Source organism: Symsagittifera roscoffensis, chromosome 6, assembly GCF_963678635.1.
Source record: "Symsagittifera roscoffensis chromosome 6, txSymRosc1.1, whole genome shotgun sequence".
In the NCBI taxonomy this organism is placed as follows: Eukaryota; Metazoa; Xenacoelomorpha; order Acoela; family Convolutidae; genus Symsagittifera; species Symsagittifera roscoffensis.
Genome location: NC_087067.1, coordinates 26405433 through 26424760, shown reverse-complemented (window position 1 = coordinate 26424760; position 19328 = coordinate 26405433). Strand labels below are relative to the sequence as shown.

General features: G+C 34.3%; 1 protein-coding gene across 1 annotated transcript in view; it reads left to right on the top strand.

Moving 5' to 3' along the window:
• Positions 1 to 2565: 2565 nt before the first annotated feature.
• Positions 2566 to 19328, top strand: part of LOC134848668 (neurexin-1-like) — a gene marked incomplete in the record, with an annotated part of 223124 nt that continues 206361 nt past the window's right edge. Inside the window, 1 exon segment of the mRNA XM_063866185.1 lies at positions 2566 to 2827. Within this exon segment, the coding sequence (XP_063722255.1) occupies positions 2566 to 2827 (262 nt within the window).

Sequence of the window (19328 nt, the reverse complement as noted above, 5' to 3'; positions counted from 1 at the left end):
AAGTTTGAGGAAGAACGAAAGATTTCTAACTAATTTTTTTTCTGCTGCTGCCGTTTGGAATAAAATTCCAGAAGAAGTTCGATGTGCGCATTCATTAGAAGTTTTTAAGTGCCATCAGTTTTTTGTTAATAAATTTAACTGTTAGTAAAAGCTGTAGCACTTTTTATAAAAATTTATTTTTTCTTAAAGTTCCGACCTTCGTAACGGAAGTAACGGAATATTTGTGCTAGTGGTTGTTTTGTTTCTTCAGACAAAATTAGACTTTTTATCTAGCCATTTTTGACGAAAATGTTTTATATTATTGAAAAAGTTTTGTTGTTTTGAGCTTGAATTTGACAAAATATTTCACCTGTGGTCATTTTTTTGTGAAATTATGGGGGTTTAAAAGGTACCATTTTGACCGATTGGGTCAATTAACGCGCAATTTACTTTGCGCTAATAAAGCGTAAGCGGAGATTTAATCCGTCATAAAAATTGTTTCAAATTGGTTGAAAGAAGCTTATTCGCCATATGTGTTTTTTTTTCCATTTTCTGTTTTTACTGCTCCATAGACCTTAAAAAGCAGTCGTAACATTCAGGGCTTCGCCCTGATAAGAGCGGTTTTGTTCTTCTTTTTCTTATTTATCTCGAAACACAACAACATATTGTGACAAAAACATTGTTACACGATCTGCGTCGTTGTTAAAAAAATCGAATATGAAAAATTCCGGTCTGCAAAAAAGCTTGCGCCCGTCCTCGATTTCGCTAAAATTTGCTAATTAGACAGACGCAAACAAAGTGTTAGTGGCAGTGAATGTTCGTTATGGCCCCAGGGTTCGGTTTTGAGTTCCCTAAAATTTTCTTGAGTCCATTAATTTCTTCCTTAACTTAATTCATGAATTTTAATAATATCTAATAATGAAACAATTAACTTTGTGTGACCTTCTTTGAAAGTAGTTGTCATCTAATGCTGAATCAGTCTCTGCTACAGCATGTTGATTTGTCAAAGCCGTTGATGTACCGTTTCTGTTCAAAAATGTCTATGGACGAGAAATTATTTCAAATTCCGTTTTGGCAAAACAAAAAATTGTTTCACTTCAAAAATTAAATTGGCAAATAATCGAGTTTATGCGAGTTATTATTCCGTTTTTCGTAACGAAAGTAACGGAATATTTGTGCCCGGGTGGGTTTTTTCTTCAGACAAATTTTGACTTTTTAACTAGCCATTTTTGACGGAAATTTTTTTTATATCATTCAAAAAGTATTATTGTCTTGAGCCTAAATTTGAACACATATTTCACCTGTGATCCTTTTTCGTAAACTATTAACGCGTGAGCGGAGATTTAATCCGTCTTAGAAATCGTTCCAAATTGGTTGAATGAAGTTTATTTGCCATGATTGATTTGTTACTAGGAGCAAAATTTATCACTTTGAATTTTTTTTGGCGTTTGGGGGGATCCACACGCCATAAACCTCAAAAATAATCTCAAAAAAAATCTCAAATAATCTTTTTCTAAATAACATTAAATTTTTTCATGTTATTACTGCTCCATAGACTTTAAAGGCAGTCGAAACATTCAGGACTTCACAGGACGAGCAGTCTTTTTGTTGGTTTTGATGCCGCAATCTAGGGCATTTTTATTTGTATTTCATTTGTATGTGAGCTGAGCGAGATCACAAAAGGATATTACATCAGAAAGAAGAAAACAATAACCTTTCAGGAAAAAAACTAACTTTTGCTATCTCAAAATATTTTTGAGTGGCAGGGAAGTAGAATGAATTTTAAAAGGTATCTCACGAAGTTTTTTCATGATATATTTTAAATTTTGGATCTATGGTTTTCAAGATAATTTGAAAAAAGGGCCAAACTTTACAACAAAAAATTGAAAATTAACTGTTTTTTGCTGAGTTAACAATTTTATTTTAAGAACTAACCCTTAGTTTTGTTTCAGATTAAAATCAAACGCAATTTCGGCTCAACGATATTCAGTTGCGACGACCAATCGTTTCAGCTAAATTTGCACAACAATCAACTGGCGTTTCTGAATTTTTCCAGTCCAAATTTCCTGGGCGGGGTCCCTAGGAGCCAAAAGGAGCCCGGTTTCTTCACTTCTTACCAGGAATCTACTTTACAGCCCATAATTTTCTATGAAAAAAAAACTAAATTTTAAAGCAATGGTTTCGGGTTAAGTATTTGATTTGAGTTTTTCGTCAGTTTCAGACATTGAAACACAAATGGGTGGGAGCATAATTATTCTGTTTGTCCAAAGGCTTCAAACTTGGTACATATGCTTCTTAAGACCTATGAAATAAGTCATAACCATGAGAATATCAGAAACGACAATTTTATGAAACGTTCAAAACTGGGAAGCAAACAAGAAAACAGTTTTTTTTTTAAAACAGAAGGGTCAAAAAACTATGTCATATAGTGTTTGACTAATATTATGATGTTTTCATATGACTTAAGAAAACAAGGGCTTCTGAAAGAAACTGTCCAATATAGTCCATTTGAATTATCGTAAATTAATCTATCAACCTAAAAGTATGTTTTCATCAGTATTATAGCTTTATTGGGTTGCAAAGTATATGGCAATACTATTACAGTTTATATCAACACTGCCCAACTTCTCAGGAACCATTCGGAACTTTCTGACATCTAGCTTCGACGGTGCAATTAGACGACCCAAGTTAGTGTCGAAGGGCTTCGGAGTGTACACCAAGATTGGCGATGCTTGTGAGAAGTCGGCTAAGAACTACTGCAGTTACAGGGGAGTGTGTGTTGCAATTGATGATTACGTGAAGAAGTGTGAATGTAATGTGGGCTATTTGGGCGAGTTTTGCCAAGTTGGTTAGTAAGCCGAATCAATAATGTAAACGTTCAAATACTTATCTCGTCAATTTTTTTTATAAACTTTAGTCCCAATACTAGCCAAAATGATGCGTATTCACAGAGCCACATTACGGGAAAGACAAAAAAGTTTTTGATGAGGTAATTAACAGAAAACAAAAAAATTTGACTAAAAATGCAAGTTCGTCCCAAAACTTGCTCTAGTTTGATTCGAAGGGTTTTTTTCGGAACTTATTTTTTTCCGAACTTAGCTAACAAAAACTAAATGACTAAAAAAAAATTTCTATACGTAATAGCTTTAAATTAATTCCGACTGCTTGGCTATCGGGCAAAAAAAGTTTTCAGCATTCCGGGAACAAACAATATTTTCGGCTATCCGGGAGCGAATTTATTTTTCGGCTATCCGGGAACGAATTGGTTTTCCGGCTATCCGGGTATTCGGCTCCGTGTTAAAACTAAATAAAGATTCATTCATTTGATCAAACTGATGTTATAAATTTATTTAAAATATGGCTTATGCTTAGTTCCAATATTGATGGTTTGACAGTTATCAAAAAACTGATCTTGATAAATTGTTGATTGAAGGAGGCGGTTCTGATCCAGACAGTGAATTTAATAGGCAATTATGAGAAACAGTATCGCAAACAATACAAAAACATACAAAAACAAGACAACCAAACAGAGAAAAGTTTTGACGAATATTGAATCAAGTTTTTTTTCAGCAGCTAGTTTTAATTGGTTCGATTTGAGGGCAAGAAAGTTAAAAATAAATTTTTTGTTTTTGCTTAATTTGTTCAATTACTCGCCAAAATGCATTCATTAAAAGAGTAAAACAAAAACATCATTTTTGTAAATTAAGAGCCTCTAAATAGCATTTGAAAATTATAACAAACCTCTATATCAGTTCCGTCTCCTTGTCATCCACAAAAAAACTTTGTTCGGACTTTTGAAGAAAGTGATAGAATATTTGTGATCTAGGTTGTATGTTCTGGGAGACAAATTCCGAAATTTTCAGGAGAAATTGTTGGCGAGTTTTTTTTCTTACTAATCAAAAAGTGTTCTTTTTCTGAGCTAAAATTTTTGAAAAAGTATTTCTCAAGTATTATTGGTTTTAAAATTTGCCATTTTTGGAGCTTTAATGCGCGATATATTTCGTGCTATTAACGCGTAAGGGGAGATTTCATCCGCCTTAGAAATCATTCCAAATTAATTGAAGCAAGGTATTTGTCAATAATGCTGATACTAGAAATGGAATCTATCAATTCTTATTTTATATGGCTTATAAGGGTTGATTTAAATAATATCAACATCTCTCAAAATCTTTACAATTTATTTTTCATTTTTTGGATAAATTCATCAATGTTTTACAGCAAAGACTGCTCAATAGACCTTATAGGGCGATCGGAACATTCAGGGCTTTGCCCTGATACGAGCAGTCTTATTATGCTTTACTAGCTGAAAATGATGAAAATTTTATTAGTTTAAATCTGAGAAAACGATAATTCATTTTTAGGGAGTTTTCAATGGCTAAAATAACGTTTCATGCTGTTGATAAAGGTCAAAAGTTAACCTAATCTCTTTCAATTCGTCTATTCATTTACTCCGTATGCTTTTGAGTTTATTTTATTGTTTTTAGGTGTTATCATTTAACTTCTGGAGGTTGTGAACTTAAAAGGGTGCGCATTTTATAACCCCCGTCATTTGAGAGATGGTTTTGAATTTAATGTGCTAAAAAGAACCGATTCCCAAGTCCGCAACTCTATATTCGTGATCTAAAATACGCTTAAAAAATTGTACAGAATTTTAACTTAAAATGTTGGATCCTGATTTTTTTCCATAACCAGTTAAAAAACAGTTATGAAAAATGTCTTTCTTAGGTTCGTGTAAAAAACAGAAACTAGTAGAAAAATTAAGTTTTAATTATAGAGCTAGTAGAAAATAGCGAAAAGTGTAAGTTTTCTCATGGCATAAAGAGGAGACGGTTCTGTACATTACAGGTTTTGATCTCTTAAAAAACACTTTTTCAAAAAAAACAGTGATGAAGAACTTCAAAAATTGACAATCGCAACGGAAAGCAGAAACTAAAATCAAAATTAAACTTCTGTGCTCCCATCACATAAAAGTCTTAAGAACTTTGTATTTGGTTGTTTTTCTCGAAAATCTAGATACCTGAAAGACCAATCATTAACAGTCGAATCAATTATTATACTGAAGCTCTTTCGTCGTGATTAAAACAGCAATAAAAAGTTTCAAAAATTTTTTTCCTTGTGCCAATAAGAACTTGTTTTTGATGTTTTCTCAAAAATTTTTCTCCATGTTTTTAAAAAATATAATTTAGGCTAGAACTTTCTCCGCTACTTCCAGAAATAAAGTTTAAGAATGCTTTGTTACTTTATTGAAATTTTGAGATGCACTTGAGATAAAAGGTACTTTGAGATATCTCTTTTAAGATAACTTGAGATTTCATTGCTTTGCCATCCTAAAACAGTGTCATAAAAATTTCGTCGATTTATAAATTAGGTAGACAAACTTGTTTTCCCGAGCGCTCTTTAAACTCTGAGTGACCTTTTTATCAAAAATATGTGTATAAGGTAGAATGGACTATTTGGAGGGTTTGACAAAAAATTGTTAACTAAAATATATTTTTTGGCGTTTATTTGTCCTCAAGTTACAATATTTTTGCGCCAAAGACGCTTCTTATAAAAATTTATGGTTGATCGACAAAAATATGTGACAAAAAAGTAGAAATTATAGGAGTGGACTGGGGGTCGAGTCCTTGAAGTGAAGGAGGAAGGGAGTGTCCGCTTTAGCATGCCTTCACAAAATAATTAAGCCCCTGGTTTAATTGCGATGATTGCTAGTCCGTATTCAGCAAACGAATAGCGTATAAATAAATTTCAATTGACCCGGTTGGATAGATTGTTATATTGGAATCAGATGCTAGTTATAAATTTTTTAAATCTTGACATTTTTCATATAAAAATGTATACATGAAAGATTGATTTGGTTGTTAGTGGTGTTTTTGTGCTGGAAACGAGAAAACCCATCAAACATTTTTGCAAGGGGCTTCAGGATTTTAAATCTTTTCTTCCGAAGTTTCACTGTTGGAATGAAATGGTATGTAATATGATTGTTGGTGGATCGAAACAAAAGTTGCAGAGGCACCTTTGGCGGCAACAACTTATTTGTAAGTCCTGTCTATAAAACTTCAAATAGTAAAATGACTTTCAATCGACTTTTTCAGATGATTTTTTGACTAGCTCAACTGTTAAGTTCCATAGAAATTTAAAACAGATTCGTTCTGGCTTTTCTAGATTGTTTTGTTTCAAGATTCTAGAAATCGTTTAGTTTCAAGACCCATTATCGTGTATCTTAAACTATGGTACATTCTTGCAGTAGCCGAAACAGCGTCCAATTTGTAACGGACGTATAATTTTTCCAATGCAAGGATAATGTCTTTTTTGACAAAACTTCCATGGTTTTACTGACAGGGTTTTCCAAAAAATAGTTTTTTTTTCTGACGTTGTCGTTTAGGACAGGGGAAATAAGAAAGGCGGGGAGGTATTGATTGTCTACTCATTTTTATTCAACCTTGCGTCGCCGAACGGTTTTTTCTTGCTTTTTTTAAATTTGAACTTAGAAAACATTTAAGTTGAGAGAAAAATCAAATATTTCTTCACTTAGATCAATCTAAGTGATGCATAATTTATCATTAAATTTTACCAATTGTCGCTCATTATGATTGTCGAAATCATAAAAGTGCACATCGAACTCTTGCGAACTCTCCCATGTTAACTGGAATCATCTTTTACAATTTTTCGCATCATCCTTTCACGACCTTTTTTTTCTGGAACCAAATGATCAAACCGGTTTTTATACGAATGGTTCCAACCATTTGAATAATGCGCAGAAAGTTTGTATTCGTGTTCTAGTGTTTTTTCATTTTTTTTCTTTTTTTCGTTTTCCGAGCAAAATCAGGTACCAAAATATTCGGAATGGGTCTAGTTATATATCATTTTAAAGCAATTTCACTCGCGATTCGAGCGACATTAAAAAAATTTAAAAAAATTCTCAGTGTCGAGAAAAATTGTTTTGAAGTTTTGAAGATTTTGATTTTTCAAGATCAAATTTGCAGGATTACAATAGCCTATTTAGGTTTAATTCAAGCCGTGAAAACTTAGTTTACAAAATAACATTTAGTTTTTGAAGTTTTTGATGCCTTTTTGGAATCAAATGTTCTAATGTTGAAAAAAATTCTGCAAAAATATAGAAACTTTTCTTGATTTTGCTTCAATGTTTTTTTTTTCGGTTTTCCTAGTCATTTGTCTACAGAAAGTGATTTTAAATTGACTTATTTGAATATGACTGTCGAATATGTTTCAATTCTATTTTTCATTCAAATCTTACTGTCACACAACTCTGAAAAGACGACACTAATTTAGAAACAAATTTATTTTTTTTCGAGTCTATGGTCGGAACATTCTGTGCTGTATGCACAGCAACTGAATATGTTTGTTATTTTAAATTTTAAGCGAGATGGAAAATCAAATTATACCGACCAGAGTTTTATCGCTCATTTTCACAAAACCGTGGCTCTGAAAAGCAACTTGGTCGAGCTAAAAGACAGTATTTTTTATTCCGTAAGTTTTTGCTATAAAACCACTTTTCTCTAACTCAAAAAATTACAAAGACAAAAAAGAAAATATCAGCTATGATTAAACTTCAAAGCTTATTGGGACAAGGATTCTGAAAAACTTAAAAACTGTTTTCGAAAACACCAAGTAAAACACATTTTTGACGTGCAAAAAACCTAACAAATATTTTTTATGTACGAAAAAAAGAACATCTAAGAAACCGTGTATCTAAATAAATGGCATGAGAAGTTCAAAACATTTGCATTGTAAGAGGTGAGTAGTTATTGGTAAAATCTGTTTTATAGTCGAATCTAATGGTTTTTCTCGAACTTAATTAAACAAGCATATTTTTTGGCAAGTATGAACAGAAGAATATAATCCACCAATTACACCACCAAAAGTTATGGTATACATGTAAGGTAGTTCTAAACGCAGAAACTTAAAAATAATAGGTTAAAAAATTAAGTACAGGAAGAGTATGCATAATTGTTCAGTACATTAATCTGTCATATATTACAAAACTTGAGGTTTTTGTTACAAATTTAAATTGTTTAAACAAAGCTGCTCGTATCAGAGCAAGTATCCTGAGTTTTCCAGATGCCCTTTAATGCCTCTTAACTGGTTTCGGATAGTTTTTGGTTAATGAATATTGTCAAACATTTAAATTTCAAATGATTATATCAAATTTTGATTGTGTTAAATTTCGAGTCGTATATGAAATTAAAATATGACCAAATAGCTTGCCTCAAGTCAGTTTGGAACGATTTTGTAGGCAGCCAAGTGATTATAGATTTGAGCGTCCCCAGAGGGAGGTCCATTGATTGAGCTCCCAATTAAGCAAAAATTCTTCGTAAAATTGGTCTAAAAAAAAGCTCCCCTAGCATATATTTTCCGCAAAAATATCATCATAAAATATGAAATATCTTCGAAAGTCGAAACATTTCATATTTTATACAATTTAATGCAGAAATCTATTTCAAAATAATACAAGACTGCTCGTATCAGGGCGAAGCCCTGAATGTTCTGACTGCCTTTTAAGGTCTATGGAGCAGTAATAACATAAATATCATAAACAAATTTAATGTAAAAAATCAAAAAAAAAATCTTAAATCCATGAAAATCACCCCCACACGCCATAAAAACTACAAAAGAAAAGATTTCGCTCCTTGTAACAAATCATTCATGGCAAATAAGCTTCTTTCAACCAATTTGGAACGATTTCTAAGACGGATTAAATCTCCGCTTACGCGTTAAAAGCGCGAGATATATCGCGCGTTAATTGTCGCAAATTGGCCAAAATGGCAATCTTTAAACCCCCATAACTTTACGAAAAACGATCACAGGTGAAATATCTTTTCAAAATTAAGCTCAAGACAACAATACCTTTTGAATGATATAAAAAAAATCCGTCAAAAATGGCTAGTTAAAAAGTCGAAATTTGTCTGAAAAAAAAAACCCACCCTGAGCACAAATATTTCGTTACTTTCGTATCGAAAGTCGGAACAATTACAAATTTTCACTGATCTCATAAAATGTTTTGTAAATTCATCAAATGAGACAATTGGTTTTTTATGGTTAATTTGAAAAAGCTAACATATAATGAAATCTAAAAAATACCATTTCGCTTGCCGAAGCTGATTTGAGAAAAACCAAATGAGCGTACATTTTCCTTTACTTTCTTCGATAACCGGACAAAAATCTAGATAGACAGCAAACACTGTTTTTTACGCTCATTACTCCTCTTCGGCTGAATGTAACACGGGAGCGAAGCGGACCAAGCAATCGCTATATATCCATTGTCCTGTTTTGTTTTTTGTTCTGACTTAGAAAAAAAAGTGAGAAATGTATATGCTAGGGCGTTTTTTGAAGAAGGTTTTCACACCTAAGGGATTGATCCCGGTATATTTGGATTCGCAGGCAGGTGTTCTTTACTTCTCCTTGTTATTGATAAAACTTAAAGTTAAATTAAATCCATCCCTTCATGATTCTTAATTTAGCACCTATTATTTTAAATTGGCGGACCAAAACTGATAGTTTATCAAACTTTTATTTCCAAAAAAAGTGTTCGAGTTATGGGGTAGTAAGAATATTGACGGCTTTGTTCTGACATACAAGCAGTCGTGTCCACTATAGCATCGAATAAACTCATATGTCAATAGACTTTGTATGGTCTAGTTTTTAAAAACTGCTCAAATGGCTACTTTATCCTTATTTTTGAACAAAATATCACTTGTTGAAGGTTTTTTTTTCAAAGCAAACAGATTGTGCATAAGCGCCACTTTTATGGTAGTTTCTACTAACGTTTCTCAAAAATCTGATTTTGATATTTTCAGTATCACTATTTTTTCCAGACTAGACGTTGTTGATTTAGAAAAAATCTCAAAAAATTGGCGTGAAAAGAACACTTTATTTAAAAGAGCAAAACGTGTCATTTTCTTGATTGAAATATGGGTAGAAAAAGATATTAGATGCAAGCAATCGTTGTAATTGCTATTGTTTTTGGGCAACCGAGCGTCATTTTTCGAACCACTTGGCGCCAAACATCCGATTGAAACATGCATCAGCCGGTGACATTTTGTGATATTAAAACGGGATCATTTATCACTGTTGAGCTCCTCTGTTTCTGCAATCTATACCTTAAAGCCTTTTCAGGCGTTCATTTTTGGCTCGAGGATAAATGGTAGTCTAGCAGATCAATCTTAATTTAGTCGTGTTTTGATTTGCAAACAGGAAAATTCTGTGTACCATATGACAACAATTGTATCAACCTCATTAAAATGTATAGAAGCATGAAAAATACTGTAGAATTTCATGAACAGGAGTTTTAGAAAAGACTACAAAAACATACAGTTTTCTCAATCAGAAAAGTTTTCCATATACTGTTTTCGATCGATGATCACGCGCCGCAAATAAGCATCGGATCAACCAAAAACTTTCTTTTTGGACATGTGAGCAAGCAAGAAATCAGCAGAGCAAAATATGACATAGAAGATCTAAAATTGATATTATATTCAAAATCAATGTTTAAGTTGCTGTCCAACAACTTACATAAAAATTTGCGTCGGTTGTTGGACTAGCCTTTCTTTGAGTTTAATCAAAAACCCGGTTTGATGTCCATACAAAAAAATGCCTATCATACAATGAAAAAAAAGCTTATCTATAAAAAAAACGCTTATCAAGCGACTTTCATAAAAAAACTGTGTGAATTGAACTTTTTCAATTGAATTTTTTTTTCGAAAATTATCTTAAATTGGCTGAAAACTCGAAACAAAACAAGTGGCAGCTTTGATTACACAAGAGCAACTCTAAATCAAAAAAAAATTTAAACAAAAAAAAGTTTTTCCAATAAAATCATTTTTGAAAAATGTATGATATGCATTTTTTCAATAGTAAAATACAAAATTGATTTAAAAATTTTTTTAATAAGCAAAAGTACGTTTCACCAAAACTGATATTTAACATTTTGTGTCTGTAACGAGTCCAGTTTGAGTTCTCCAGCCGAAAATTTTTCCACATAAGGAACAAATTTTTTTTATTCTTCTATTCTAAGATAAAATAAATAAGTAAAAAACAGACTTTTTCTCAATCGCCAAAATTTTGTCACTAAACTTTTTTGCGTGAAAAGAAAAGCAATATCATTCATGATTAATATCATCAATTGCATTTCATCTACGTGGTAACTGTTGGATACACTCTGGCTTTTCCTAATTTGATGTTCTGAGAAACCATTGAAGCTAAAAGATTTAGTATGAAAAAAATGAGAACAATTATCTGTACTTACCTAGACTATTCAAGCGTATTAAAGTGGATCAGAAGCGTTTCTCTTTGATTTTTTCGCTGTCTCTTTGAAATCAGTTACCTGATAGACTCTCATCATATTGATCAACCCTATCCATTAAAGCGATGCTATATGTCGATTGTATTTCAAGTAAAAATTTATCAAAAATTGGAACGTGTGAACAAAAAAATGTTTATCCCAAAAAACACATCTGTACTTTAGCCACTGATAATTACTATGATTACCAAATAAATTTTAGCTAAACGTTCACATATATCAATCTCAAAAAATTCTTCATAGAAACTCTCTTGCCTTGCACCGATCCTCAACAGTTATGACCAGATAGGGAACTTGATCTGATTAGTCCAAAAGATCATTAAATTTTTCAAAATGTGAAAAGAAAATGGCTTGGCTGGTTGCTTTCCGTTGAAGAGCAGGTTCAGAGAAGGAAACTGACAAGGCTGCGGACACAACAAATCCCACAGACCTTTAAATGACATTTTTCTGATTCAACCAATGAAGAGTACGTCAATCTTGAAGTTGAGGAGATTTATTTTGCCAAACAAGCTCAGCGAGAGGGTGTTCTTTGAGATCCACATTTTCTTAAGAGACTACTGCAGACTAAGAAAATTTATGTGATTGTTGCCAAGTCATCCATGTTTTTGTTGACAGTTCAGATTCAAGAAAAGTCTGACGACATTTTTCTAGAGAAACTTCGTGATGAAGCTCGTTATTGTCAGTTTTTAGAGAAAAAAAATTACCGCTGATGAGGAAGACGAGATTATACTAATGAATTTCATCTTTGTACAAGATCAACAGACTCTGAACGCAACATACTTGCGGCGAAAATAGTTAAAACAGACAAAATCTAACTGGTATAAAAACTGTTTTTTTAGTTTGGCGATCAAACACAACAACTTTAAGTTAAGACCAATCTTTAAGCACAACTTTTTAAGTTAACTTCAAAAAAATATTCGCATACAATCCAAGGAAACTTTCACAAACTAGGAATAAACGTTTATAATGCTTACATTGATAATAAACTGGAATGTCCAAACTGATGGAAAAAACCGCCAGAGGATAAGTCTTTTCCTTCATAGGGTAAGAAAGTTATTTCATGATGTACGAGACGACACTTTGCAATAATATTTTGAAGTAAGTTAAGCAAGAAAAACGTAGATAATAGTAGATTTTATAAGAGTAAAATATCACGCTGACGGAAGTCAGTTCTCGTACGAGCAATTAGAAAGCTTAAAAAACGGTACTGAGATAGGAATTTTTTTTCGCATCGAGTCTTACATGGCCGCTGAATGGGAAAGTGACGTATTTGACTGCTTTGAGGTGAAAATGCAAGCGGACACAGGTGCTGATATCACAATTATATTGTTGAGCACCCGGTTGAAGCTTGGAAAACTTACACGAGATGGAATTGCCCGGACTGTGGAAGCATACGATGGACAGAAACTCTACTTCAAAGGAACAGCAATTTGCGACTTTAGATGAAATGGTCAATTCTACTCAAAGTAACCCTACTGGCTGTTGTTGTGCGATCGAACAGAACTTTTTGAACTCCTTGAACGCGATATCCTACAAAATCCAGTAACCGATACATGAGCTCCCAGAGAGAGTATTAAACTGAAACCTGGATCCCAACTGCTCTTTTCGCGAAGAAGTTGCCAATGCTTCAGCAGTCGTTAGTAGAGAGTGACCTCAGACATTGTGCCGACTACAAAGTTTGCATCAATTAGAAAGTAATGGACGAAGAACACCCATTACCCAAAATGGAGACCTTATTTTTCGTCAGCGCGCATGGAGCCCTTTTCTTCAGAAAAGTTGACCTCTTAGTAGCTTACCACCAAATTTAAGTAGACGATGAAGCAAAAGAAGTCCGCACAATCAACTCTCCAATGTTACCTCAATTATTGAAATAATCTTCCTAGATTTTTAAAATTGCTTTGAGAACACGCTCATAGGAATCAATTGATGGAAAAACTGATGGAAAAAACCGCCAGAGGATAAGTCTTTTCCTTCATAGGGTAAGAAAGTTATTTCATGATGTACGAGACGACACTTTGCAATAATATTTTGAAGTAAGTTAAGCAAGAAAAACGTAGATAATAGTAGATTTTATAAGAGTAAAATATCACGCTGACGGAAGTCAGTTCTCGTACGAGCAATTAGAAAGCTTAAAAAACGGTACTGAGATAGGAATTTTTTTTCGCATCGAGTCTTACATGGCCGCTGAATGGGAAAGTGACGTATTTGACTGCTTTGAGGTGAAAATGCGAGCGGACACAGGTGCTGATATCACAATGATATTGTTGAGCACCCGGTTGAAGCTTGGAAAACTTACACGAGATGGAATTGCCCGGACTGTGGAAGCATACGATGGACAGAAACTCTACTTCAAAGGAACAGCAATTTGCGACTTTAGATGAAATGGTCAATTCTACTCAAAGTAACCCTACTGGCTGTTGTTGTGCGATCGAACAGAACTTTTTGAACTCCTTGAACGCGATATCCTACAAAATCCAGTAACCGATACATGAGCTCCCAGAGAGAGTATTAAACTGAAACCTGGATCCCAACTGCTCTTTTCGCGAAGGAGTTGCCAATGCTTCAGCAGTCGTTAGTAGAGAGTGACCTCAGACATTGTGCCGACTACAAAGTTTGCATCAATTAGAAAGTAATGGACGAAGAACACCCATTACCCAAAATGGAGACCTTATTTTTCGTCAGCGCGCATGGAGCCCTTTTCTTCAGAAAAGTTGACCTCTTAGTAGCTTACCACCAAATTTAAGTAGACGATGAAGCAAAAGAAGTCCGCAGAATCAACTCTCCAATGTTACCTCAATTATTGAAATAATCTTCCTAGATTTTTAAAATTGCTTCGAGAACACGCTCATAGGAATCAATTGCATGATTATCTTTCAAGACAAATGGTTTGTCTACAGAACATCTCGCGAGCACTACCAAACGCATATGACGGCAGTCAATGGACGACACAAAGAAAAAATTTTCACCAGCGGTGCGACCCAGTCAAACTCAAAACTACCCTCAAATGTTTTGTTTCAGCTGTTGGAATCAAGCCTGTTGATAGGCTTGTTAAAGATTCGGAGTACCAAGATACCTGCGAAAAACCTCAATTCTTTTTTGAACAAACTTCTATGGACAAATGATTCTGATTTTTGCCACCAAGAAGTTGCCGCTGGGTGACTTACGGAGTTAAGACTTCGATTGGACAACTCAACAAAATAGTTTTTCAGAGTAAGAAACAAGAACTCTGCGCAAGACGAGTCGTCCAAACCTACTTTTTGCCCAAAAAAGGCTTGAGAGCAGGCATTAGGAGAGTGCAACTACATCAACATGAAAAAGCGAGAAGATTTGAAGTCGTGTTTCTGGTCCTCAGTTCTTATTGGGGGCAAGGTTTCCCTGCAAACAGGTAACAAAACCATGCAGTCCTTCTTTGCACCAGCCGGAGATATAGCGAGAACACATTAGCTAGAATAACGCGGTGGCTATTGCTCTGGTGGTGTCCGACTGTAAAATGAAGTATACGTCTGGAGGGCAAATCCCACTCCCGGACCCTCAGAACAGACTGATTTTCGACGACGAGAGAATCTTATTCTTTCAGAATGACATCTTCTTCGCAGACATGCAGACAATCAATCTGAAAGACAACCACATCAACCTCCGGTCAAATCGAACATTTCAAGACCTCTTCTGAAAGGTACAAAAAAGTGATTGGAGACAATGCTCAGAAGACAAATCACAATTCAGGAAAGAACTTGAAATATTGACAACACGATAAGGGTCGTTGTTTTTTTGAATTCGCGGAGATTCAGAAGACAAGATCTGGACGATACCCAAAAAATGTATCGAGGAAGACAAGTGGCCTGGCTTGTCCCAGACTTTCTTAGACTTTTCTCAAGACGCGAGATCAGTGAAAAGAACAGACCAACGCTTGGGAAAACAGTTACACAGTTACAACGTGACCAGAAGCAACAAATGGGAACGAATGAGTGACGCATGGGAACGAATCCGTATGGACTGGGCACACATCGAAGACGCATCATGATTGTTGTTGACGCTAAAACTGGTTGGATGAAAGGCTCCCGACCAATGACAGATATACTCTAACTGTCAGGAAGTTTCCGTCAGCAGTCTTTGCGAGAGTTGTTGTATTGTCAAAAACTCTAATCTCTGATAGCGGACCCAAATTTGAACGATAATTGTTTGAGCAAGTCTCAGGAATTTCACTAAATGGATTTAACGATTTACCCCCAAAGAGCCCAAGAGCAAAGTAACTAGCAGGAAGAGCCGTCCAATCAATTAATAATTCCATGAAGGCATGATGAAAAAGTTATCCCACTTTTTTTCTACCTTTCTATAAGGATTAAAACTGACAAAAAGAACCTATTCCAAAGCAAAGGAAAATCATCAGCAACCAAAATCATATAACCTACAATTATAGGTTTGATGTTAATGAAAACAATTTCTTCAAGCCGAAGAAAGACACGGAAGCACAGCCTGCAGCTTTCGTCATTCGACGTGAAACCAACACATCTTGAATCCTGTCCAATCAATCAGAAATGGCTCTTGTAGTACGTGACAACCAGGTTGCAAGATGCAGTCAAGAGAACAAAACCACAGATGGAACGAGCGACATTGTCGATGAAAAAACGTCAGTGCAACATGAAAAAAAAAAGAAAAACCTTCAGCAGCTCCAGACCATCAACTTGAAACAGTCTCAGACGAAACCAAACAATCTTCAAGTATCCTGAAATCAAGAGAAGACTATGCAAATCCAATAGAGTCAGCTCTTCTTGGAAAAGGAGGGAGGATGTGATGGTATGAGAAATCGTCGATGCTAAAACACTTAGTATGAAACCTAAAGAGTATAAATAAATGAACTAACGTAATCTGTCGAAGCGTATTGAAAAGGTTCAGAAGTGATTTTATAAAATGCTACTAAAAATAGAAAGACGTGATAAAAACGGATATTATTTCCGGCTGACCTATCTTGTTAATGTTTCATAATGACATTTTATCTATTTTTTTCCCATTGATAACAATTATTGAAACCTACTAAAATTGGGTAAACTATCACAAACATCGATCTCAACAGGGCATAGCAAATCTCTTGCCTTGAACCAATCCTTAAAACTCGGATGAAACACTTACTTTAAAACAATATATTAAAACAGTTTATGATACCAGTTCGTAGTTTGGAGAAAAAGCTTATCATGTCCTTTCATATTACATAAATTAGGTGTTGTTTTTTTTATAGAACTTTTCGATAAAACTTATGGCAAAGGGCTTGTTAATAAATTACATAATAAGCAAAATTGTTTCTTTTGGTATAAAGTTTCATAGTTTGGAAAAAAATGATGATTTTGCTTTTCTCATACAGTTTTCTCAGTCCATGAAATTGTGTAGAAAGATGAAAAATCGATCATGTTGCCAATAAAAAAGATTGTTTTTGAAAAAAAATCAATTATAATCCATTGTAACCGATAACAATTCATTGTTTTTGGCACTGAAAATGATTTTTTTGTCAAGATAATCTACTATAATCTAACATTTTTGAATTAAAAAACCATTATAATGCATTATTATCTATTATAACCCATTATATTTTTAGAAGTAAATCCGATTATTTTTGCAGAAATGTTGCGAAATTTATACGATGTCTTTTTACTAAATGCCTTGTCTAAACGTCACTCCCTCAAGTAATTCCACCTCCCCCAGCCCCAACTAAAGAGGGTGGGCGGTAAACTGAGGGGTGTCGATCATCCCCCTTCCCCAAAGTCTACCAATAAATACCCCCCTCTGGGGGGACGAATGGTGGTTGTGGTAAACTGGCAGGGAGGGGGGAGGGGTAAACTAAACTGGGGAGGGGGGTAATTAGGGAGAGGGTAAACGGGGGGTGGCTTAAAGTAAAGGAGGGGGGTAGAAAAACTGGGGGGAGGGGGTTCAATCAAAATATATAAGACAAAAAATATAAACTTTAATCATAAATGTAACGTAATATGTAGCAACTGCACTAAACAGGAATTGAGTTAACTTTAAAAAAGCTGTAAAGAAAATCTCCAAAAAATCCATTATAATGGATTGTATTGGCATAACAAACATAAGGATTCTAATCCATTTTTAATTTAATTTGTAATTTTATAGATACTGACCATAATATGACTATCAATTATGATCCATGAGCGCTCGGTGCGGGTTGCTTCAATGTAACATACCTCGTGTACAATGGAAGAAAAGAAATTAATTTTTTTTGACACTGAGAAGACTGGATAATTTAGAATTGGATGCTAAAAACAGTGGTGGACTTTAACATGACCTATAGCTCAGTTTTCATCTGCCCTTTAATTCAAGTCTCAAGTTTTTGATCTGTGATTTATGACAAAAATTAGCTCAAAAAATTAGAAGCTATCGATTTCCTGAAAAATTTTTCATTGTAATTTTTCCCAAAACCTAACGTGTGAAAGTGATATCAATAACCGGTTTGACAATCTAAGTTGTTTTAGAGCGCACAAAAAAATGGTTTTCCAAGACCCTTCACCAATCAGATTCTATCTTTTAGGCCATTCTAGAAATAAATTTTAAACTTTTAATTATGTTTCAAAATGTAAAGGTCTTCCATTTACCAAAATTCTGTGGATTCCGCGTACAAATACGTGTTAAATAATTTTTGTCGGCAAATTTGTTGTTCGCGGATTTTGCATCAAATTTATATAGCTAGTTTTTCTTGATTCCTCAACTGCAAACGGATTCCGCAAATTTTAAAAGAGTTCCGCAAAACTATTTGGAATCCACAAAATTTATAAAAAGGATTCCAAAAATTGTAAGTGAATTTCGCAATTTTTTTATTACTGAATTAAAACTGTTCTTACAGATGAATGTTTAAAACTAGGGCTGGAAATTTTATCTAGTAGAGGCTAAACTTATAAGCAAGTACTTAATCATTGTCAGAGCAAGCCACGAACAACTCCTTATTATTTGGTTAATTGAAATTTTGCCACCAACTTGTACCATTTAGTAATTGAGATAAATTTCCCAGCCATCAATTTTTGGAATTATCTAGGAACACAATCACCGATTAAATTCAGAGAGATAAGTGGGTTGAGAATGTTCCAAAACACAAATGCAACGCACAACAGATCGCCGAATAAGATCGTTATTTGGGTTAAAGGGTTGAGAGTTACTTCATGAGTTAAGATGTTTATGGTTAACTCATAGAGTAATTTCGGATAGGGTACACCGTCTGCTCGTCACGCTATCTTATTTTCGGCCGGATAGATTCGTGCAACTTCTTAGTCTAATACCGATCCGAATCTTATTCTTATATCTACTAGTCTCAGGGTGTTTAACTAGTCTCTGCTAGGCTCAATAGATCTAGAGTATACTGGCTTATTGCGACTGCTGAAGTTCTCTTGGAGAGGCAACTAATTTCCAAGTTAAATTCAAATCTCTCTGGTGCTGAAATTATAAGTAATTTCAGCACTTACAAATAAGTGGGTTGTTAGTTGGATGGATTATGATTGGTTAATATTAAATACTTTACAGTGGTAAAATATCTAATTTATCCAATAATAAAATGTAGTTTAGATCAGGTTCCACCCATCCGGAATTTACAGAGTTTTTTAGAATTATCTTTCTGCAATTTGAAGGATGGATGATGAACGTTGGTATTTGGTGAACATCATTTTCTTGTCCGGTTCCTCTTGGTTAAGGAAGTTCTGGAAATTGTTATGTTGTCATTCGACAACGAATGTGATCCCCAAAGAAATCAATCCGATTTCAAGATGGTTTGCTATGACGGGTTTTTCTGTATTATGTAGAGAACTTGTTTTGTGTGCAACCTCGTCTGGGAATGGCATGAAGATCGTGTGTGGAAGGGATGCCTTGTAACTCGGATCTGCACGTATACTTGAACATCGAGGTGGTCATTGGTCTAGTTCAATGAAATCCTTTTCTGCGAAGTCAATTCGTACTCTAAATCCTTTGAGTCGTGATTGTGGACGGCATATCGGTTGTGTTTAGCCATTCTTTTGTGCGAGTGTGATGGGATCATCTAGTC